Source organism: Oncorhynchus keta, chromosome 35, assembly GCF_023373465.1.
Source record: "Oncorhynchus keta strain PuntledgeMale-10-30-2019 chromosome 35, Oket_V2, whole genome shotgun sequence".
In the NCBI taxonomy this organism is placed as follows: domain Eukaryota; kingdom Metazoa; phylum Chordata; class Actinopteri; order Salmoniformes; family Salmonidae; genus Oncorhynchus; species Oncorhynchus keta.
Window position 1 is genome coordinate 77,590,603 of NC_068455.1, and position 24,842 is coordinate 77,615,444.

General features: G+C 43.2%; 1 protein-coding gene and 1 long non-coding RNA gene across 45 annotated transcripts in view; both read right to left on the minus strand.

The window, feature by feature from the left end:
* The window catches only part of LOC118378303 (E3 ubiquitin-protein ligase TRIM39), a 37,023-nt gene extending 15,606 nt beyond the window's left edge, over positions 1-21,417 (minus strand). For all 44 annotated transcript variants that reach the window (XM_052497845.1, XM_052497883.1, XM_052497859.1 and 41 more), the window contains exons 1-9: positions 21,200-21,417; positions 15,807-15,931; positions 15,537-15,690; positions 15,239-15,357; positions 11,564-11,740; positions 11,169-11,257; positions 8,854-8,949; positions 3,232-3,465; positions 1,861-2,008 (exon numbers count right to left, since the gene is read on the minus strand). In XM_052497845.1, coding sequence (XP_052353805.1) covers positions 1,861-2,008; positions 3,232-3,465; positions 8,854-8,949; positions 11,169-11,257; positions 11,564-11,740; positions 15,239-15,357; positions 15,537-15,690; positions 15,807-15,864 — 1,075 coding nt within the window. In that variant the 5' untranslated portion in view covers positions 15,865-15,931; positions 21,200-21,417. The remainder of the gene's footprint in view (positions 1-1,860; positions 2,009-3,231; positions 3,466-8,853; positions 8,950-11,168; positions 11,258-11,563; positions 11,741-15,238; positions 15,358-15,536; positions 15,691-15,806; positions 15,932-21,199) is intronic.
* Positions 8,957-11,092, minus strand: LOC127916288 (uncharacterized). Its single transcript, XR_008094250.1, has 3 exons — positions 10,936-11,092; positions 10,085-10,849; positions 8,957-9,803 (listed from the first exon to the last, which is right to left on the minus strand). It is a non-coding gene; the product is annotated as an uncharacterized LOC127916288 (long non-coding RNA).
* Positions 21,418-24,842: the final 3,425 nt, after the last annotated feature.

Genomic DNA, 24,842 nt, shown 5'->3' on the forward strand with positions numbered 1-24,842 from the left:
GAAATAGGAGGAGAGGAGAGAAAGAGAGGAGAGAAAGAGGAGAGGAAAAGAGGATAGAAAGAGGAGAGAAAGAGAAGGACAGGAGAGAAAGAGAAGGACAGGAGAGAAAGAGGAGGAGAGGAGAGAAAGAGGAGGAGAGGAGAGAAAGAGAAGGAGATGAGAGAAAGAGAAGGAGAGGAGAGAAAGAGAGAAGAAAGAGAGGAGAGAAAGAGAGAAGAGTTGAATTCCTAACCATTGGCTACACTGGTGGAAATGGTTCAACTGTGAGACTTTCGATAGCGACAGAATAAGAGCGAATCTTCGATACTAATTACTGGTCTGCAGCAGGAAACATCTATTCTATAAGAACATTTCTGAATGGGACTCTGAAGTATCCAATCTAACCACGAAAGACTCCAGGGACACAAAGAGAAGTTCAGATGAACTTTCCAACAGAAAGACGGACGATTCCAACAGAGATCATCACGACACACTGGGCATAAATATATATATTGATTGCAATTATTCCCGAATGAGTGAGCGTTCATGTGCAAAGGATTAGCATTTCAATCAATATAATTATCAACTGTGTAGTGACTCTTGTCTTTCCCGGCCTTCTCAGTCCACACCCACTTCCTTTATCATTTCCTTGTAACCATATATATTGTTGTTTTGTTTATTACATTTCTGTGATTATTTAGTTAGTTCGTAAATAAATGAGTAAGTCATCTGATGTATAGATGATTCATGGCAAAGACTCGGGTTCGTGCAGATAAGCAACACCTTTCGACGTTTGGAATGAGACTACCGCGAGGTAAAGAATTGTTCATTAATTAGAAGACTAATTGGTCAGATATTAAAATATCTGAAAAGTTATATTAGGAAAATTATAACTTTGTATTCTGAAGATTTTTCTTGGTGCCCCGACATCCTGGTTAATTACATTTACATGATTAGTTTAATCACGTAATAATAATTACAGAGAATTGATTTGATAAAATAACAGTCTTCACTTTAATGATGCCAAAGACACGAGGAGAGAAAGAGAGGAGAGAAAGAAAGAAGAGATAAGAGGAGGAGAGATATGAGAGAGGAGAGAAAGAGAGAGGAGAGAAAGAAAGAAGAGATAAGAGGAGGAGAGAAAGAGAGAGGAGAGAAAGAAAGAAGATATAGACAGAGGAGAGAAAGAGAGAGGAGAGAAAGAAAGAAGAGATAAGAGGAGGAGAGATGAGAGAGGAGAGAAAGAGGGAGAGAGATGAGAGAAAGAGGGAGAGAAAGAGGAGAGAAACAGACTAGAGAAAGAAAGAAGAGATAAGAGGAGAGAAAGAGGGAGAGAGATGAGAGAAGAGAAAGAAAGAAGAGATAAGAGGAGGAGAGAAAGAGAGAGAGAGGGGAGAGAGATGAGAGATGAGAGAGGAGAGAAAGAGGGAGAGAGGAGAGAAAGAGAGAGAGATGAGGGATGAGAGAAAGAGGGAGAGAGATGAGAGAAAGAGAGGGGAGAGAGGAGAGAAAGAGAGAGAGAGATGAGGGAGGAGAGAAAGAGACAGAGATGAGGGAGGAGAGAAAGAGAGAGAGATGAGGGGGAGAGAAAGAGGGAGAGAAATGAGAGAAAGAGAGAGATGAAAGAGAGAGAGATGAGGGAGGAGAGAAAGAGAGACAGATGAGGGAGGAGAGAAAGAGAGATGAGATGAGAGAGGAGAGAAAGAGAGAGAGATGAGGGAGGAGAGAAATGAGAGAAAGAGGGAGATGGAGATATGAGAGAGGAGGGAGAGAGATGAGAGAAATGAAAGAAAGAGAGAGATGAGATGAGAGAAATGAGAGAAAGAGAGAGAAATGAGAGAAAGAGAGAGAGAGAGGAGATGAGAGAGGAGCAGTACTCACCAAATTGAACCATCCTGCTGATCTCTTCCTGGAAACGTTGGACCAGGACAGACAGCGATGTATAGATGGGCCCCGTTCCCAGGTCACAGTTTACCGACACCCCAGACCAGTCTCTGATTGGTGGAGGAGTGCAGAGTGCAGGGTAGCTCTGAGGGTGGGGGCGGGAGCAAAGAGTGTAAGTTTTTCATTGAGTGGAAATAGCTGTTCCAGGCTGACTACATTGCAGATTCATGCCAGGTGTTAAACATATAATCAAACCACATCATATGATACTGCAGTAGATGACGTGGTGATTATATGATACTGCAGTAGATGACATGGTGATTATATGATACTGCAGTAGATGGCATGGTGATTATATGATACTGCAGTAGATGACGTGGTGATTATATGATACTGCAGTAGATGACATGGTGATTATATGATACTGCAGTAGATGACGTGGTGATTATATGATACTGCAGTAGATGACATGGTGATTATATGATACTGCAGTAGGTGTTATATGATACTGCAGTAGATGACATGGTGATTATATGATACTGCAGTAGATGACATGGTGATTATATGATACTGCAGTAGATGACATGGTGATTATATGATACTGCAGTAGATGACGTGGTGATTATATGATACTGCAGTAGATGACATGGTGATTATATGATACTGCAGTAGATGACGTGGTGATTATATGATACTGCAGTAGATGACGTGGTGATTATATGATACTGCAGTCGATGACATGGTGATTATATGATACTGCAGTAGGTGTTATATGATACTGCAGTAGATGACATGGTGATTATATGATACTGCAGTAGGTGTTATATGATACTGCAGTAGATGACATGGTGATTATATGATACTGCAGTCGATGACATAGTGAGTATATGATACTGCAGTAGGTGTTATATGATACTGCAGTAGGTGTTATATGATACTGCAGTAGGTGTTATATGATACTGCAGTCGATGACATAGTGATTATATGATACTGCAGTAGATGTTATATGATACTGCAGTAGGTGTTATATGATACTGCAGTAGGTGTTATATGATACTGCAGTCGATGACATAGTGAGTATATGATACTGCAGTAGGTGTTATATGATACTGCAGTAGGTGTTATATGATACTGCAGTAGGTGTTATATGATACTGCAGTAGATGACATAGTGATTATATGATACTGCAGTAGATGACATAGTGATTATATGATACTGCAGTAGGTGACATAGTGATTATATGATACTGCAGTAGGTGACATAGTGAGCATCTGTTGATTGATGTAATACAACATCTACAATGTAGTCTGGAAAACGACCATCTTGTTCTTTAAACGTGTATTCGTTTCCCTCCCCCCATCCTCTCACCTTTTTACAATGAACGTAGTCGTCTGATTGGGCCAGCTGGGAGAGGGCGTGGCTTCTCTTCCTGAGCTCATTCACTTCCTGTTCTAGCTGACGAATCACATCGTCCGCCTGGTGCTCTGCCAACTGCCTACTAATCTCAATCACCTCCATGAGCTCAGCCTGCGACCTCTCAACCGCGCACACCAACGCACTGAACACACACATGACGCCTGCTGTCTCACGTTCCACTGAGAGCTGGGGAAGGGAGTGAGAGCGTGTGTTAGTTTTAGGGCTCTATATAGGGTGTCTAGGACTACTGTAAACTGCATTATGGCCGTCTCACGTTCCACTGAGAGCTGGGGAAGGGAGTGAGAGCGTGTGTTAGTTTTAGGGCTCTATATAGGGTGTCTAGGACTACTGTAAACTGCATTATGGCTGTCTCACGTTCCACTGAGAGCTGGGGAAGGGAGTGAGAGCGTGTGTTAGTTTTAGGGCTCTATATAGGGTGTCTAGGACTACTGTAAACTGCATTATGGCCGTCTCACGTTCCACTGAGAGCTGGGGAAGGGAGTGAGAGCGTGTGTTAGTTTTAGGGCTCTATATAGGGTGTCTAGGACTACTGTAAACTGCATTATGGCTGTCTCACGTTCCACTGAGAGCTGGGGAAGGGAGTGAGAGCGTGTGTTAGTTTTAGGGCTCTATATAGGGTGTCCAGGACTACTGTAAACTGCATTATGGCTGTCTCACGTTCCACTGAGAGCTGGGGAAGGGAGTGAGAGCGTGTGTTAGTTTTAGGGCTCTATATAGGGTGTCTAGGACTACTGTAAACTGCATTATGGCTGTCTCACGTTCCACTGAGAGCTGGGGAAGGGAGTGAGAGCTTGTGTTAGTTTTAGGGCTCTCTATAGGGTGTCTAGGACTACTGTAAACTGCATTATGGCTGTCTCACGTTCCACTGAGAGCTGGGGAAGGGAGTGAGAGCGTGTGTTAGTTTTAGGGCTCTATATAGGGTGTCTAGGACTACTGTAAACTGCATTATGGCTGTCTCACGTTCCACTGAGAGCTGGGGAAGGGAGTGAGAGCGTGTGTTAGTTTTAGGGCTCTATATAGGGTGTCTAGGACTACTGTAAACTGCATTATGGCTGTCTCACGTTCCACTGAGAGCTGGGGAAGGGAGTGAGAGCGTGTGTTAGTTTTAGGGCTCTATATAGGGTGTCTAGGACTACTGTAAACTGTATTATGGCTGTCTCACGTTCCACTGAGAGCTGGGGAAGGGAGTGAGAGCGTGTGTTAGTTTTAGGGCTCTATATAGGGTGTCTAGGACTACTGTAAACTGTATTATGGCTGTCTCACGTTCCACTGAGAGCTGGGGAAGGGAGTGAGAGCGTGTGTTAGTTTTAGGGCTCTATATAGGGTGTCTAGGACTACTGTAAACTGCATTATGGCTGTCTCACGTTCCACTGAGAGCTGGGGAAGGGAGTGAGAGCGTGTGTTAGTTTTAGGGCTCTATATAGGGTGTCTAGGACTACTGTAAACTGCATTATGGCCGTCTCACGTTCCACTGAGAGCTGGGGAAGGGAGTGAGAGCGTGTGTTAGTTTTAGGGCTCTATATAGGGTGTCTAGGACTACTGTAAACTGCATTATGGCTGTCTCACGTTCCACTGAGAGCTGGGGAAGGGAGTGAGAGCGTGTGTTAGTTTTAGGGCTCTATATAGGGTGTCTAGGACTACTGTAAACTGCATTATGGCTGTCTCACGTTCCACTGAGAGCTGGGGAAGGGAGTGAGAGCGTGTGTTAGTTTTAGGGCTCTATATAGGGTGTCTAGGACTACTGTAAACTGCATTATGGCTGTCTCACGTTCCACTGAGAGCTGGGGAAGGGAGTGAGAGCGTGTGTTAGTTTTAGGGCTCTATATAGGGTGTCTAGGACTACTGTAAACTGCATTATGGCTGTCTCACGTTCCACTGAGAGCTGGGGAAGGGAGTGAGAGCGTGTGTTAGTTTTAGGGCTCTCTATAGGGTGTCTAGGACTACTGTAAACTGCATTATGGCTGTCTCACGTTCCACTGAGAGCTGGGGAAGGGAGTGAGAGCGTGTGTTAGTTTTAGGGCTCTATATAGGGTGTCTAGGACTACTGTAAACTGTATTATGGCTGTCTCACGTTCCACTGAGAGCTGGGGAAGGGAGTGAGAGCGTGTGTTAGTTTTAGGGCTCTATATAGGGTGTCTAGGACTACTGTAAACTGCATTATGGCTGTCTCACGTTCCACTGAGAGCTGGGGAAGGGAGTGAGAGCGTGTGTTAGTTTTAGGGCTCTATATAGGGTGTCTAGGACTACTGTAAACTGCATTATGGCTGTCTCACGTTCCACTGAGAGCTGGGGAAGGGAGTGAGAGCGTGTGTTAGTTTTAGGGCTCTATATAGGGTGTCTAGGACTACTGTAAACTGCATTATGGCTGTCTCACGTTCCACTGAGAGCTGGGGAAGGGAGTGAGAGCGTGTGTTAGTTTTAGGGCTCTATATAGGGTGTCTAGGACTACTGTAAACTGCATTATGGCTGTCTCACGTTCCACTGAGAGCTGGGGAAGGGAGTGAGAGCGTGTGTTAGTTTTAGGGCTCTATTTTTAACAAACCTAGCGCATTGGTCAACCTGTTTGCAGTCTACATTGTTCTCAGTTATTGTATTGCTTCCGTGATGAAATATAAACATAGCTATCTCACTGATATAAGGGCTAGGACTACTGTAAATATAAACATAGCTGTCTCACTGATATAGGGACTAGGACTACTGTAAACTGCATTATGGCTGTCTCACTGATATAGGGACTAGGACTACTGTAAACTGCATTATGGCTGTCTCACTGATATTGGGGCTAGGACTACTGTAAACTGCATTATGGCTGTCTCACTGATATAGGGACTAGGACTACTGTAAACTGCATTATGGCTGTCTCACTGATATAGGGGCTAGGACTACTGTAAACTGCATTATGGCTGTCTCACTGATATAGGGACTAGGACTATTGTCCCGAGTTCCTCTGTGGAGATGGGAGAACCTTCCAGAAGGACAACCAACTCTGCAGCACTCCACCAACCAGGTCTTTATGGTAGAGTGGCCAGACGGAAGCCACTCCTCAGTAAAAGGCACATGACAACCCGCTTGGAGTTTGCCAGAAAGACATCTAAAGGACTCTCAGACCATGAGAAACAAGGTTCTCTGTTCTGATGAAACTACGATTGAACTCTTTGGCCTGAATGCCAAGCGTCACATCTGGAGGAAACCTGGCACCATCCCTACGGTGAAGCATGGTGGTGGCAGCATCATGCTGTGGGGAGGTTTTCTGCGGCAGGGACTGGGAGACTAGTCAGGATCAAGGGAAAGATGAACAGAGAGATCCTTGATGAAAACCTGCTCCAGAGCACTGGGGTGAAGGTTCACCTTGCAACAGGTCAACGACCCTAAGCACACATCCAGGACAACGCAGGCGTGGCTTCGTGACAAGTCTCTGAATGCCCTTGAGATGCCCAGCCAGAGCCCGGACTTGAACCCGATTGAACATCTCTGGAGAGACCTGAAAATAGCTGTGCAGTAAACGCTCCCTGTTCAACCTGACAGAGCTGACAGAGTGGATCTGCAGAGAAGAATGGGAGAAACTCTCCAAATATAGGTGTGCCAAGCTTGTAGCATCATACCCAAGAAGACTCTAGGCTGTAATCACTGCCAAAGGTGCTTCAACAAAGTACTGACTGAGTAAAGGGTCTAAATACTTATGTAAATGTGTTATTTCAGTTTAAAAAACGGTGATGTAGCCTAGTGGTGGCAGGTAGCCTACCGGTTAAAGCGTAGGACTAGTAACCAAAGGGTTGCAAGATCAAATCCTGAGCTGACAAGGTAAAAATCTGTCGTTCTGCACCTGAACAAGGCAGTTAACCCACTGTTCTTAGGCCTTCATTGAAAAATAATATATTTTTCTTAACTGACTTGCCTAGTTAAATAAAAATAAAAATAATGGGGTATTGTGATATCATTATGGGGTATTGTGATGTCATTATGGGATATTGTGATGTCATTATGGGATATTGTGATGTCATTATGGGGTATTGTGATGTCATTATGGGGTATTGTGATGTCATTATGGGATATTGTGATGTCATTATGGGATATTGTGATGTCATTATGGGATATTGTGATGTCATTATGGGGTATTGTGATATCATTATAGGGTATTGTGATATCATTATGGGGTATTGTGATGTCATTATGGGATATTGTAATATCATTATGGGGTATTGTGATGTCATTATGGGGTATTGTGATGTCATTATGGGATATTGTGATGTCATTATGGGGTATTGTGATGTCATTATGGGATATTGTGATGTCATTATGGGATATTGTGATGTCATTATGGGATATTGTGATGTCATTATGGGATATTGTGATGTCATTATGGGATATTGTGATATCATTATAGGGTATTGTGATGTCATTATGGGGTATTGTGATGTCATTATGGGATATTGTGATGTCATTATGGGGTATTGTGATGTCATTATGGGGTATTGTGATGTCATTATGGGATATTGTGATGTCATTATGGGGTATTGTGATGTCATTATGCGATATTGTGATGTCATTATGGGGTATTGTGATGTCATTATGGGGTATTGTGATGTCATTATGGGGTATTGTGATGTCATTATGGGATATTGTGATGTCATTATGTGGTATTGTGATGTCATTATGGGGACATTGTGTGTAGATTGATGAAGGGAAAACAACTATTTAACCCAGTTTAGAATAAGGCTGTAATGTAACAAAATGTGTCAAAAGTCAAGGGGTCTGAATACTTTCCCGAATGCACTGGTTTTATTCACGTCCAAAGCACGGCTACAATAATGTAGGTCTGTCTACAATAAATAGATTAAATAGATCACTGTTTTGCCCCTCTCAAACTCTCTATTTTAATGAAGCTTTGGTGAATAAGATTGCTTTCCAAGCGGTCTCACGAGTCAAACACTTGATCAACGGTCTTGATTACATTGAAAAACAGCCTTCTGTTAAGAGGCTTGTTGTTGAGGTCAAATAAAACCAGACGGGGGAAAAAAACATCACTGTTTCATGTTTCTCAAGTATACATGCGACAAAATCACATTACTGTTGTTCCATTTGGGCAGTGTCAAACCATGACCATAACCAACTGTGTTACCGCTAAAAAACAGCTTCTGGTTGATCTTAAATACCAGCCTGAAATTATCACTTTGGATAAACATTCTAATTAGGACGCGTATCCCATGTGAGCGCAGGGCTGATGTTAGAATGGTGCGTTGGGCTGGAAAACGTTTGTTTTTACCGGACAAAATGGAAAACTAAAGTGCGTTTGACAAAAGAGCGCCACCTTAACGCCGAAAAGAGAGCCCTTAGAGAGAGTTGAGGGTAAACGTTCAGGGTTAAGTTACATCGTTTAAGGTATGTGCTGTAGTAACCCATCCCCAGGGTTAAGGGTTAGGGGCTAAAGGTCAACGTCCATCCCCAGGGTTAAGGGTTAGGGGCTAAAGGTCAACGTCCATCCCCAGGGTTAAGGGTTAGGGGCTAACGGTCAACGTCCATCCCCAGGGTTTAGGGTCAGGGGTTAAAGGTCACCTGTAGTTGAGCCAGTGATGACATTATCTCCTCCATCTTCCTCTGTCTCTGTAGAATCAGCTGATGGATCTCTGCCTCAGACATATGTAGCTGGGTCTGGTACACACACACACACACACACACACACACACACACACACACACACACACACACACACACACACACACACACACACACACACACACACACACACACACACACACACACACACACACACACACACACACACACACACACACACACACACACACACACACACACACACACACACACACACACACATAGAGGCGAGAGGAGGAGAAACAATAGTTGAATGCATGCTACAAACACAGAATAACCCAATACTTGCCAAAACGTATCCTGCAGTCCCCTCACCACTTGATGCTGTACTGGGTCTTTGAGGCAGACACCTGGATACCTGGTACCATCTATAACACCTTACCTCTGATTAGACAGACACCTGGATACCTGGTACCATCTATAACACCTTACCTCTGATTAGACAGACACCTGGATACCTGGTACCATCTATAACACCTTCCCTCTGATTAGACAGACACCTGGATACCTGGTACCATCTATAACACCTTACCTCTGATTAGACAGACACCTGGATACCTGGTACCATCTATAACACCTTCCCTCTGATTAGACAGACACCAGAACATGGATCAGGTAAAACCTCACCTCTTTGAAGCATCTCTCTCTCCCTCTCTACCTCTATATCTATCTATCTCTCCCTATCTACCTCTATATCGATCTCTCTCTCCATATCTACCTCTATATCTATCTCTCTCTCCCTATCTACCTCTATATCTATCTCTCTCTCCCTATCTACCTCTATATCTATCTCTCTCTCCCTATCTACCTCTATATCTCTCTCTCTACCTCTATATCTATCTCTCCCTATCTACCTCTATATCTATCTCTCTTTCTCTCTCCATATCTACCTCTATATCTCTCTCTCTCCCTATCTACCTCTATATCTATCTATCTCTCCCTATCTACCTCTATATATATATGTCTCTCTCCCTATCTACCTCTATATCTATGTCTCTCTCCCTATCTACCTCTATCTCTCTCTCTCTATCTACCTCTATATCTATGTCTCTCTCTCTCTCTCTCTCTCTCTCTCTCTCTCTCTCCCCTATCTAAATCTATATCTCTCTCTCTACCTCCATATCTCTCTCTTTAACTCTATATCTATCTCTCTTTCTCTCTCCCTATCTACCTCTATATCTATCTCTCTCTCCCAATCTACCTCTATATCTATCTCTCTCTCTCCCTATCTACCTCTATATCAATTCAATTCAATTCAATTCAATTCAAGGGCTTTATTGGCATGGGAAACATGTGTTAACATTGCCAAAGCAACTGAGGTAGATATAAAGTGAAATAAACAATAACAATTAACAGTAAACATTACACATACAGAAGTTTCAAAACAATAAAGACATTACAAATGTCATGTTATATATATACAGTGTTTTAACTACCTCTATATATCTCTCTCTTTCCCTCTCTACCTCTCTCTCTCTCTCTCTCTCTACCTCTATATCTATCTATCTCTCTCTCTCCCTCTCTACCTCTATATATATATCTCTACCTCTCTACCTCTATATATATCTCTCTCTCTTTCCCTATCTACCTCTCTCTCTCTCTCCCTCTCTACCTCTATATCTATCTCTCTCTCTCCCTCTCTACCTCTATATATATCTCTCTCTCCCTCTCTCCCTCTATATATATCTCTCTCCCTCTCTACCTCTATATCTATCTCTCCCTCTCCCTCTCTACCTCTCTCTCTCTCTCCCTCTCTACCTATATATCTATCTCTCTCTCTCCCTCTCTACCTCTATATCTATCTCTCTCTCTCCCTCTCTACCTCTCTCTCTCTCTCCCTCTCTACCTCTATATCTATCTCTCTCTCTCCCTCTCTACCTCTATATATATCTCTCTCTCCCTCTCTCCCTCTATATATATCTCTCTCCCTCTCTACCTCTATATCTATCTCTCCCTCTCCCTCTCTACCTCTATCTCTCTCTCTCCCTCTCTCCCTCTATATATATCTCTCTCCCTCTCTACCTCTATATCTATCTCTCCCTCTCCCTCTCTACCTCTCTCTCTCTCTCCCTCTCTACCTATATATCTATCTCTCTCTCTCTCTACCTATATATATATCTCTCTCCCTCTCTACCTCTATATATATCTCTCTCCCTCTCTACCTCTATATATATCTCTCTCCCTCTCCACCTCTATACCTCTATATCCCTCCCTCCCTCCCTCCCTCCCTCCCTCCCTCCCTCCCTACAACCCACCTTAGTGTCCATCCACTCCCTCTCTATGGTGCTGGGATCCTGATGGTCTCTGTCCTCTCCCCCTCCTCTTCCTCGTCCTCCTCCTCCTCCTAGATTAATAGAAACATACAGTAAATAAATACAATAACGTACAGTATTATCAAGAACAGCACACCTGCATGCCGGGGGCTGGTCTAATGGTAGTGCCTGTAGTCCATATGTCTCTGGAGGAAGCTGTTCCATACCCTATTCCCCCATTCACTTTCTATGGAATATCTGTCTGTCTGTCTGTCTGTCTGTCTGTCTGTCTGTCTGTCTGTCTGTCTGTCTGTCTGTCTGTCTGTCTGTCTACCGTAAAATAATCTGTCTTTAAAACTAGAACATTCCCTAAAATATATATTTTTAAGATACCTCACCTCCAGCCCCAAGGACACCTCTCCACGTCCCGCTGCCCAACCGAGACACCCCGGACATGGATTTGAACTGCTCTGTGATCTCCCTGAGGGTCCGGTTAATCTGAAGGTCCGGACGCTTCTTAAAGGTCTCTTTGCAGAGAGGACACTGGCAGAGCTTAGCATCGTCCCAGTGCCGACCTGGATCAGAGGACAGAATAGAACAGATCGTTTATTCACCCGTCTGAACATACATATCACCACCATGACAACATACCACATGTTGAGACCACTGAGGTCACGTAGGGCTCATAGGTACCTGGGCAGGTTCAGTAACTTCCCCTGCTTGCTCTAAGGCACACTGGTGTGTGTGTGGCAGGAAGCCTAGCGGTTGCTGGTTCGAATCCCCAAGCTGACTACATGACAAATCTGTCGATGTGCCCTTGAGCAAGGCGCTTAGCCCTAATTGCTCCCCTAATGATAATGTCGCCGAAGGAGATGGTTGCCTATTTACGGGCTCCTAACCTATTGTGTGTGTTTTGTTGTTGTTGCGTTATTTGTAACTTATTTTATACACAATGTTTCTGCCACTGTCTCTGATGACCAAAAAGAGCTTCTAGTTATCAGAGAAGCGATCGCTCCCCTCGTACTGAACAAAGATTTCTTTAACGAGTCAGATGCGAAGGATTTACTTCAGACACCAGACAAGGCCCAAATCCCTGTCATTCGCATGAAGAAGATACAGAGATACGGCTGGCTGGGTTTGTGGGTAACCCACCTCTACCTTCTGTACTATTAGCCAATCACATGAAGAAGAGACAGAGACACAGCCGGCTGGGTTTGTGGGTAACCCACCTCTACCTTCTGTACTATTAGCCAATCACATGAAGAAGAGACAGAGATACAGCCGGCTGGGTTTGTGGGTAACCCACCTCTACCTTCTGTACTATTAGCCAATCACATGAAGAAGAGATAGAGATACAGCCGGCTGGGTTTGTGGGTAACCCACCTCTACCTTCTGTACTATCAGCCAATCACATGAAGAAGAGACAGAGATACAGCCGGCTGGGTTTGTGGGTAACCCACCTCTACCTTCTGTACTATTAGCCAATCACATGAAGAAGAGACAGAGATACAGCCGGCTGGGTTTGTGGGTAACCCACCTCTACCTTCTGTACTATTAGCCAATCACATGAAGAAGAGACAGAGATACAGCCGGCTGGGTTTGTGGGTAACCCACCTCTACCTTCTGTACTATTAGCCAATCACATGAAGAAGAGATAGAGATACAGCCGGCTGGGTTTGTGGGTAACCCACCTCTACCTTCTGTACTATTAGCCAATCACATGAAGAAGAGATAGAGATACAGCCGGCTGGGTTTGTGGGTAACCCACCTCTACCTTCTGTACTATCAGCCAATCACATGAAGAAGAGACAGAGATACAGCCGGCTGGGTTTGTGGGTAACCCACCTCTACCTTCTGTACTATTAGCCAATCACATGAAGAAGAGACAGAGATACAGCCGGCTGGGTTTGTGGGTAACCCACCTCTACCTTCTGTTACTATTAGCCAATCACATGAAGAAGAGACAGAGATATAGGGGGCGTAGGTCAATCACTGTATAATGAACTGGATGAGCTCTGACCAAGACTATCCTACCAACGGGACATTAGAAACTGTAATCTCTTATGTTTCACGGAGTCGTGGCTGAAAGACGGCATGAATAACATACAGCTGCCTCCGGTAAGACACGGGGTAGTGGTCTGTGTCTATTTGTCAATAACAGCTGGTGCATGAAATCTAATATTGAGGAAGTCTCAAGGTTTTGCTCGCCTGAGGTAGAATATCTCATGATAAGCTGTAGACCACACTATTTACCAAGAGTTCTCATCTATATTTTTAATAGCTGTCTATTTATCACCACAAACCATTGCTGGCACTAAGACCCCACTCAATGAGCTGTATAAGGCCATACGCAAACAGGAAAACGCTCATCCATAGGTGGCGCTCCTAGTGGCCGGAAACTTTAATGCAGGGAAACTTAAATCCGTTTTACCTCATTTCTACCAGCATGTTAAATGTGCAACCAGAGAAAAATAAAACTCTAGACCACCTTTATTCCACACACAGCGACACGTCAAAGCTCTCCCTCACCCTTCATTTGACTAATCTGACCATAACTCTAACCTCCTGATTCCTACTAACAAGCAAAAACTAAAGAAGGAAATAACCGTGACTGGCTCAATGCGGAGTATTAGTGGTCAGATGATGCAGATGCTAAGCTACAGGATTGTTTTGCTAACACAGACTGGAATACGTTTTACGGATTCTTCCGATGGCATTGAAGATTACACCACATCAGTCACTGGCTTCATCAGTAAGTGCATTGATGACGTCTTCCCCGCAGTGACCGTACGTACATACCCCAACCAGAAGCCATGGATTACAACTGGAACTGGATCCTGGACTTCCTGACGGGCCGCCCCCTCGGTGGTAAGGGTAGGTAACAACACATCTGCCACACTGATCCTCAACACTGGGGATCCTCAGGAGTGCGTGCTCAGTCCCCTCCTGTACTTCCTGTTCACTCATGACTGCATGGCCAGTCATGACTCCAACCCCATCATTAAGTTTGCTGATGACACAACAGTGGTAGGCCTGATCACCGACAACGATGAGACAGCCTATAGGGAGGAGGTCAGAGACCTGGCCGTGTGGAGACAGCATAACAACCTCTCCCTCAACGTGATCAAGACAAAGGAGATGATTGTGGACTCAGGGAAAAGGAGGTCTGAGCACGCCCCCATTCTCATCGAAGGGCTGTAGTGGAGCAGGTTGAGAACTTCTAGTTTCTTGGTGTCCACATCACCAACAAACTAACATGGTCGAAACACACCAAGACAGTCGCGAAGAGGGTATGACAAAACCTATTCCACCGCAGGAGCCTTAAAATATTTGGCATGGGTCCTGAGATCCTCAAAAGGTTCTACAGCTGCACCATCGAAAGCATGGTTGCATCACCGCCTGGTATGGCAACTGCTCGGCCTCCGACCACAAGGCACTACAGAGGGTAGCGCATATGGCCCAGTACATCACCGGGGCCAAGCTTCCTGCCATCCAGCACCTCTATACCAGGCGGTGTCAGAGCTCTAAAAATGGTCAAAGACTCCAGCTACCCTAGTCATAGACTGTTCTCTCTGTTACTGCACGTCAAGCTGTACCGGAGCTCCAAGTCTAGGTCCAAAAGGATTCTTAACAGCTTCTACCCCCAATCAATAAGACTCCTGAACAGCTAAACAAAATGGCTGCCCAGACTATTTGCATTGACCCCTTCCCCTATTTTTACGCTGCTTCTATCTGTTTATTATCTGTGCATAGTCACGTTACCTCCACCTACATGTACATATTACCTCAATTACCTTGACTAACCGGTGTCCTCAAACATTTACTCTGTTTCCTCAAATACCGTCGTTATATATCTCAGCTACTGTTATTTAATTGTTGCTCTTTAATTATTTATTTTTGTATTTTCTCATAATTTTTTTATTTATTGTTTATTTAGTAAATAATTTCTTAACACTTTTTTTTTCTCTTCTTAAACCTGCATTGTTGTTTAAAGGCTACAAGTCAGCATTTCACTGTAAGTTGTATTTGGTGCATGTGACAAATAACATTTGATTTGAAGTACAACTACCTACCAATGCAGGCCATGCAGAAGGAGTGTCCACATGGAGTGGAGGCGGGGTTTATGAAGATATCCAGACAGATGGAACACTGGAACTGGTCTTCAGACAGGAAGCTACGAGACAATGGCATTCTGGGATTGGGGGGGGGTAGTGTTAGGAAGAGAGAGAGGGAGAGGGAGGGAAAGAAGGGAGGATGGCGGAGGGTGAAGAGAGAGAGGAAGGGGGAGAGAGAGAGAGTGTGTGTGAGTGAAGTGTGTTAGTGTTTGTGTGTAAAGGGCTCAGGGATCAGGCAAAACCCAGTTTAACACACCTGCAGTAGACCGGCAGTCCTTGGTTCTGGCTGTCAGCTGCCCCACTCAGGGTGAACCTTCGCCGGGCTAGCGCTGCAGCAAGGCTTGGGGTGGGAAGCGAAGAGGCTACAGAGGAAGTTTGGGGTCGTTCAGCAGACATCGGGATAGGCACTCCTTGAATTAAATGTATTTGTGTAAAAAAAACAATTATACAACAAGATTGGATCTCAGAAGACAACTCTTAAAACATGAATTAAAACACATATTTGGTCAAATAAATCATATCTAACCCTGGGGTTCGGAGGTTTTTGGGGTCTTTACCCCCGACTTCGAGAACCGTCTTCGCATCTCAGTGAAGAGGTCGCCAGGTGGGCTTACAGGTCGTCCTGTTTGTCAAACGCTCCTCCTCTTCCTCCTGGATAAATAGATACATACCCCAATATAATACCATACTGTAAAATCAAAGAGATCACACCTACATGGCGTTTTACAGCATGCACAGAGAATGCACACACACACACACACACACACACACACACACACACACACACACACACACACACACACACACACACACACACACACACACACACACACACACACACACACACACACACACACACACACACACACACCTTTCTCACACACACTAACCTCCTGCTTACTTATCTTCTCTACCATCTCTCTATTTTTCACCTTCCCTATAGTCAGATGAACTTGTTATCCTTACTGACAGATTTGTACTCTACTTCCGTATAGTCAGATGAACTTGTTAACCTGACTGACAGATTCTCACCCTACTTCCCTATAGTCAGATGAACTTGTTAACCTGACTGACACATTCTTATTTTACTTCTATATAGTCAAGAGGAACTCGTTGAAAACATTTGCATGCTTCTGCGTGCAGTATGAAGGAAGTTAGAGGTACTACCGTGAGACAATACTAACTAGCATTACTAACTAACTAGCATTACTAACTGACTAGCATAACTAACTGACTAGCATTACTAACTGACTAGCATTACTAACTGACAAGCATTACTAACTATCTAGCATTACTAACTGACTAGCATTACTAACGAACTAGCATTACTAACGAATTAGCATTACTGACTAAGTAGAATTACTAACTAAGTAGCATTACTAACGAACTAGCATTGCTAACGAACTAGCATTACTAATGAAGTAGCATTACTAACTAACCTAGCATTACTAACTAAGTAGCATTACTAACTAACTAGCATTACTAAGTAGAATTACTAACAAACTAGCATTACTAAGTAGGATTACTAACTAACTAGCATTACTAAATAACTAGCATTACTAAATAGCATTACTAACTAACTAGCATTACCAACTAGCATTAATAGCTGACTAGCATTACTAACTGACTAGCATAACTAACTGACTAGCATTACTAACAAAGTAGCATTACTAACTAACTAGCATTACTAAGTAGCATTACTAACTAACTAGCATTACTAACTAAGTAGCATTACTAACTGACTAGTATTACTAGCTGACTAGCATTACTAACTAGCATTACTAAGTGACTAGCATTACTAATTAACTTGCATTACTAACTAACTAGAATTACTAACTGACTAGCATTACTAACTGACTAGTACAACTAACTGACTCACATTAATAACTAGCATTACTAAGTGAGTAGCATTACTAACTAACTAGCATTAATAGCTGACTAGCATTACTAACTGACAAGCATTAGCACAACGACTGAAAGTCTACGTTAAAAATCAATAATCATATTTGACCATAATCAATATTTTGAAAAATAGCTTTACCTGTGCTATACTCAATCATAAGCAATCATGTTTTTATCTTATGTAATAGGAAATAACATCTCTCTCTCTCTCTCTCTCTCTCAAATTCTATTTCATTTCAATGTAAGGGCTTTATTGACATGGAAACATATGTTAACATTGCCAAAGCAAGTGAAGTAGATAATAAACAAAAGTGAATTAACAGTAAATATTACACTCACAGAAGTTCCAAATTAATAAAGACATTACAAATGTCATATTATGTATAGTGTTGTTTACAGTGTTGTAACGATGTGCAAATAGTTCAAATACAAAAGGGAAAATAAATAAACATAAATATGGGTTGTATTTACAATGGTGTTTGTTCTTCACTGGTTGCCCTTTTCTTGTGGCAACAGGTCACACATCTTGCTGCTGTGATGTCACACTGTGGTATTTCACCCAGTAGATATGGGAGTTTATCAAAATTGGGTTTGTTTTCAAATTCTTTGTGGATCTGTGTAATCTGAGGGAAATATGTCTCTCTAATATGGTCATACATTGGGCAGGAGGTTAGGAAGTGCAGCTCAGTTTCCACCTCATTTTGTGGGCAGTGAGCACATAGCCTGTCTTCTCTTGAGAGCCATGTCTGCCTACGGCGGCCTTTCTCAACAGCAAGGCAATGCTCACTGAGTCTGTACATAGTCAAAGTTTTCCTTAATTTTGGGTCAGTCACAGTGGTCAGGTATTCTGCCACTGTGTACTCTCTGTTTAGGGCCAAATAGCATTATAGTTTGCTCTGCTTTTTTGTTACTTCTTTCCAATGTGTTAAGTAATTATCTTTTTGTTGTCTCATGATTTGGTTGGGTCTAATTGGGTTGCTGCCCTGGAGCTCTGTGGGGTCTGTTTGTGTTTGTGAACAGAGCCCCTGGACCAGCTTGCTTAGGGGACTCTTCTCCAGGTTCATCTGTGATCATTAGTGGGTATCGGCCTAATTCTGCAGTCTCAATTTGGTGTTTGTCCCATTTTGTGAATTCTTGGTTGGTGAGCGGACCCCAGACCTCACAACCATAAAGGGCAATGGGTTCTATGACTGATTCAAGTATTTTTAGCCAGATCCTAATTGGTATGTCAAATGTTATGTTCCTTTTGATGGCATAGAAGGCCCTTCTTGCCTTGTCTCTCAGATCGTTCACAGCTTTGTGGAAGTTACCTGTGGCGCTGATGTTTAGGCTGAGGTATGTATGGTTTTTTGTGTGCTCTAAGGCAATGGTGTCTAGATGGAATTTGTTTTTGTGATCCTGGCGACTGGACCTTTTCTGGAACACCATTATTTTTGTCTTGCTGAGATTTACTGTCAGGGCCCAGGTCTGACAGAATCTGTTCAGAAGATCTAGGTGCTGCTGTAGGCCCTCCTTGGTTGGTGACAGAAGCACCAGATCATCAGCAAACAGTAGACATTTGACTTCAGATTCTAGTAGGGTGAGGCCGGGTGCTGCAGACTTTTCTAGTGACCTCACCAATTCGTTGATATATATGTTGAAGAGGGTGGGGCTTAAGCTGCATCCCTGTCTCACCCCACGGCCCCGTGGAAAGAAATTTGTATTTTGCCTATTTTAACTGCACAGTTGTTGTTTGTGTAGATGGATTTTATAATGTTGTACGTTTTTCCCCCAACACCACTTTCCATCAGTTTGTATAGCAGACCCTCATGCCAAATTGAGTCAACAGAGCATGAGAAGACTTTGCCTTTGTTTTGGTTTGTTTGTTTGTTAATTAGGGTGTGCAGGATGAATACGTGGTCTGTTGTACGGTAATTTGGAGAAAAAAAAAGCCAATTTGCTCAGTGCATTGTTTACATATTTTATCATTTCATTGAGGATACCATCAACGCCAAAGGCTTTTTTGGGGTTGGAGGGTTTGTATTTTGTCCTGCAGTTGAAAATTTGATTTATATTTGATCATGTATATGTTTTTGCTGTTTGTTATTTGTTAATAGAGCCAAAAAGATTAGAGAAGTGGTTTATCCATACATCTCCGTTTTGGATAGATAACTCTGATAGGGGTGTCACTTACCTCAACCCAGAGTCTCTCAGAGCATTCAAAGTGGTATGCTCTCTCTCTCCCCCCTCTCTCTCCTCATCTCTCTCTCTCTCTCTCTCTCTCTCTCTCTCTCTCTCTCTCTCTCTCTCTCTCTCTCTCTCTCTCTCTCTCTCTCTCTCTCTTGCTCTCTCTCTCTCTCCTCATCTCTCTCTCTCTCTCTCCTCACCTCTTTCCTCTCTTGCTCTCTCTCTCTCTCCTCATCTCTCTCTCTCTCTCCTCACCTCTTTCCTCTCTTGCTCTCTCTCCCCCCCTCTCTCTCTCTCTCTCCTCATCTCTCTCTCTCTCTCCTCACCTCTTTCCTCTCTTGCTCTCTCTCTTGCTCTCTCTTCACCTCTCTCTCCACCTCTCTCTTGCGCTCACTACCTCTCTCTCTCTCTCTCTCTCTCTCTCTCTCTCTCTCTCTCTCTCTCTCTCTCTCTCTCTCTCTCTCTCTCTATGTCTGTCTCTCTCTCTCGCTCTCTCTCAATTCAATTTAAGGGTTTTATTGGTATGGGAAATATATGTTTACATTGCCAAATCAAGTGAAATAGATAGATCTGTCTCTCTCTCTCTCTACTCATTTGAAGATCTGGTGCAGGTAATGTAAGTTCTGAAAACTCCAGTCCAATCACCCCCAGGATAGTCTTTGGAGAGGTAGAACATTGTACACATTGTAACTGTGTTATCTAACGTATACCATTACCCATCTGTATAATAACCTACATTATGATATATTTATGCTGCAGTAGTTTATGTGTCGGGGGGCTAGGGTCAGTCTGTTATATCTGGAGTGTTTCTCCAGTCTTATCCGGTGTCCTGTGTGAATTTAAGTATGCTCTCTCTAATTCTCTCTCCCTCTCCCTCCCGGAGGACTTGAGCTGTGGGACCATGCCTCAGGGTTACCTGGCATGATGACTCCTTGCTGTCCCCAGTCCACCTGGCCGTGCTGCTGCTCCAGTTTCAACTGTTCTGCCTCCGGCTATGGAACACTGACCTGTTCACCGGACGTGATACTTGTCCCAGACCTGCTGTTTTCAACTCTCTAGAGACAGCAGGAGTGGTAGAGATACTCTTAATGATTGCTACCTTGTCCCAGACCTGCTGTTTTCAACTCTCTAGAGACAGCAGGAGTGGTAGAGATACTCTTAATGATTGCTACCTTGTCCCAGACCTGCTGTTTTCAACTCTCTAGAGACAGCAGGAGCGGTAGAGATACTCTTAATGATTGCTACCTTGTCCCAGGCCTGCTGTTTTCAACTCTCTAGAGACAGCAGGAGAGGTAGAGATACTCTTAATGATTGCTACCTTGTCCCAGGCCTGCTGTTTTCAACTCTCTAGAGACAGCAGGAGCGGTAGAGATACTCTTAATGATTGCTACCTTGTCCCGGACCGGCTGTTTTGTGTCTCTCTCTCTCTACCGCACCTGCTGTCTCTAACTCTGAATACTTGGCTATGAAAAGCCAACTGACATTTACTCCTGAGGTGCTGACCTGTTGCACCCTCTACAACCACTGTGATTATTATTATTTGACCATGCTGGTCATCTATGAACATTTGAACATCTTGGCCATGTTCTGTTATAATCTCCACTCGGCACAGCCAGCAGAGGACTGGCCAGCCCTCATAGCCTGGTTCCTCTCTAGGTTTCTTCCTCGGTTCCTGCCTTTCCAGGGAGTTTTTGCTAGCCACCGTGCTTCTACATCTGCATTGCTTGCGGTTTGGGGTTTTAGGCTGGGTACAGCGCTTTGTAACATTGGCTGATGTAAAAAGGTCTTTAAAAAATAATTTTGATTGATCATTTTTTTAATTCTGTAACTCAAATTGTGGAATTAGATTACCTGCAAGTTAAGTTGTTCAGCTGTTGGTTGTTCTGTTGTTGGTAAGATGGTTGTTCTGTTGTTGGTAAGATGGTTGTTCTGTTGTTGGTACGATGGTTTTTCTGTTGTTGGTAAGATGGTTGTTCTGTTGTTGGTACGATGGTTTTTCAGCTGTTGGTAAGTTGGTCTCCCTCTCTCTGTCTCTTCTTCTCTGTCTTTCTCTCACCTCTCTGTTCAGGTTTATGGACGTCTGAGTGTGTGTGCTGCATACTGTTCTTCTTTACCTCCCCGCCCACTTACCAGCCCCGCCCCCTTACCAGCCCCGCCCCCTTAAATGTGGCCTAACCTGTTTGACCAGGGCTGAAGTTCACATGTGTATGTGTGTATGTGTGTGTGTGTTTGTGTGCGTGTGTGTGCGTGTGTGTGTGCGTGTGTCCTCTGGGGTTTACCTTTGACCTAAAGGAAATTAATGGAATTAAATTGAAGGAACCATATAACAATTATGGCTAATATGAATATCTTATAGACATGAAATAAACTAAATATTTTTTATTATATGACAAGTATAAATCCCATATCAACAAGTGGTGGGTCAATAACTTGGTTCCCAGAGAAGCTCCTCTCTGTCTGGGTACACACTACCTTTACGTAACAGATGGTAAACTTATCTCTCTCTCTGAAACTGCTGGATCATTAGTAGGGAGGTATGTCAAAGTTAACACACACACAGCCAGAGAGAGACAGAGAGAGACAGAGAGAGACAGAGAGAGACAGAGAGGGACAGAGACAGAGACAGAGACAGAGACAGAGACAGAGACAGAGACAGAGAGAGAGAGAGAGAGAGAGACGGACCCACTGGTTGCCCTCTAGGTTACAGAGAGCTGGTAGTCCCATCCACCAAACTACCAGGTGTTAAACAGGGAAGAGACTCAGGGGGTATGCTAATTTGGTATAGAGCAGACCTAACTCACTCCATTAAATGAATCAAAACAGGAACATTTTACATTTGGCTAGAAATTAATAAGGAAATGATCTCAACAGAGATAAATGTCCTCCTGTGTGCTACCTATATCCCCCCACTAGAATCCCCATACTTTAATGAAGACAGCTTCTCCATCCTGGAGGGGAAATCAATCATTTCCAGGCCCAGGGACACGTACTAGTCTGTGGCAACCTAAATGCCGGAACCGGACAAGAACCTGACACCCTCAGCACACAGGGGGACAAACACCTGCCTGGAGGTGACAGCATTCCCTCCCACATATGCCCCCTAGGCACAACTATGACAACATAACCAACAAAATGGGTCACAACTCCTGAAGCTCTGTCACACGCTGGGTATGTACATAGTCAATGGTATGCTTGACTATGTACATACCCACTGACACCCCTATCAGACCACAGCAAAACCACAGTCACCCTGAACAGAGAAATACTCAATCATTAGGCATCAAAGCCAATAAATTCTATAGATGGAATGAATGTAGTTAGGAAACCTACCAAAATACAATTAGGCAACAACAAATTCAATCCCTTTTAGACAACTTCCTGGACAAAATGTTCCACTGTAACAGTGAAGGTGTAAACTTAACAGTATATTTGACCTCTCAGCTTCCCTATCAAATCTTTAAAAAAAACACAAATAGAAAACTGAAGAAAATGCACAACAATGACAAATGGTTTGATGAACAAGGCAAAAATCTAAGAAAGAAATTGAGAAACCTGTTCAACCATAAACATAGAGACCCGGAAAACCTGAGTCTACGCCTTCACTATGGTGAATCACTAAAACAATACAGAAATACACTACGGAAAACCTGAGTCTACGCCTTCACTATGGTGAATCACTAAAACAATACAGAAATACACTACGGAAAACCTGAGTCTACGCCTTCACTATGGTGAATCACTAAAACAATACAGAAATACACTACGGAAAACCTGAGTCTACGCCTTCACTATGGTGAATCACTAAAACAATACAGAAATACACTACGGAAAACCTGAGTCTACGCCTTCACTATGGTGAATCACTAAAACAATACAGAAATACACTACGGAAAACCTGAGTCTACGCCTTCACTATGGTGAATCACTAAAACAATACAGAAATACACTACGGAAAACCTGAGTCTACGCCTTCACTATGGTGAATCACTAAAACAATACAGAAACACACTACGGAAAACCTGAGTCTACGCCTTCACTATGGTGAATCACTAAAACAATACAGAAATACACTACGGAAAACCTGAGTCTACGCCTTCACTATGGTGAATCACTAAAACAATACAGAAATACACTACGGAAAACCTGAGTCTACGCCTTCACTATGGTGAATCACTAAAACAATACAGAAATACACTACGGAAAACCTGAGTCTACGCCTTCACTATGGTGAATCACTAAAACAATACAGAAATACACTACGGAAAACCTGAGTCTACGCCTTCACTATGGTGAATCCCTAAAACAATACAGAAATACACTACGGAAAACCTGAGTCTACGCCTTCACTATGGCGAATCACTAAAACAATACAGAAATACACTACGGAAAACCTGAGTCTACGCCTTCACTATGGCGAATCACTAAAACAATACAGAAATACACTACGGAAAACCTGAGTCTACGCCTTCACTATGGCGAATCACTAAAACAATACAGAAATACACTACGGAAAACCTGAGTCTACGCCTTCACTATGGCGAATCACTAAAACAATACAGAAATACACTACGGAAAACCTGAGTCTACGCCTTCACTATGGCGAATCACTAAAACAATACAGAAATACACTACGGAAAACCTGAGTCTACGCCTTCACTATGGCGAATCACTAAAACAATACAGAAATACACTACGGAAAACCTGAGTCTACGCCTTCACTATGGTGAATCACTAAAACGATACAGAAATACACTACGGAAAACCTGAGTCTACGCCTTCACTATGGTGAATCACTAAAACGATACAGAAATACACTACGGAAAACCTGAGTCTACGCCTTCACTATGGTGAATCACTAAAACGATACAGAAATACACTACGGAAAACCTGAGTCTACGCCTTCACTATGGTGAATCACTAAAACAATACAGAAATACACTACGGAAAACCTGAGTCTACGCCTTCACTATGGTGAATCACTAAAACAATACAGAAATACACTACGGAAAACCTGAGTCTACGCCTTCACTATGGTGAATCACTAAAACAATACAGAAATACACTACGGAAAACCTGAGTCTACGCCTTCACTATGGCGAATCACTAAAACAATACAGAAATACACTACGGAAAACCTGAGTCTACGCCTTCACTATGGTGAATCACTAAAACAATACAGAAATACACTACGGAAAACCTGAGTCTACGCCTTCACTATGGTGAATCACTAAAACAATACAGAAATACACTACGGAAAACCTGAGTCTACGCCTTCACTATGGTGAATCACTAAAACGATACAGAAATACACTACGGAAAACCTGAGTCTACGCCTTCACTATGGTGAATCACTAAAACAATACAGAAATACACTACGGAAAAAGAAGGAACAGCACTTCAGAAATCAGCTCAATGTAATTGAACAATCCATAGACTCTAACCACTTCTGGGATAATCGGAAAACACTAAACAAACAACAACACGAAGAATTATC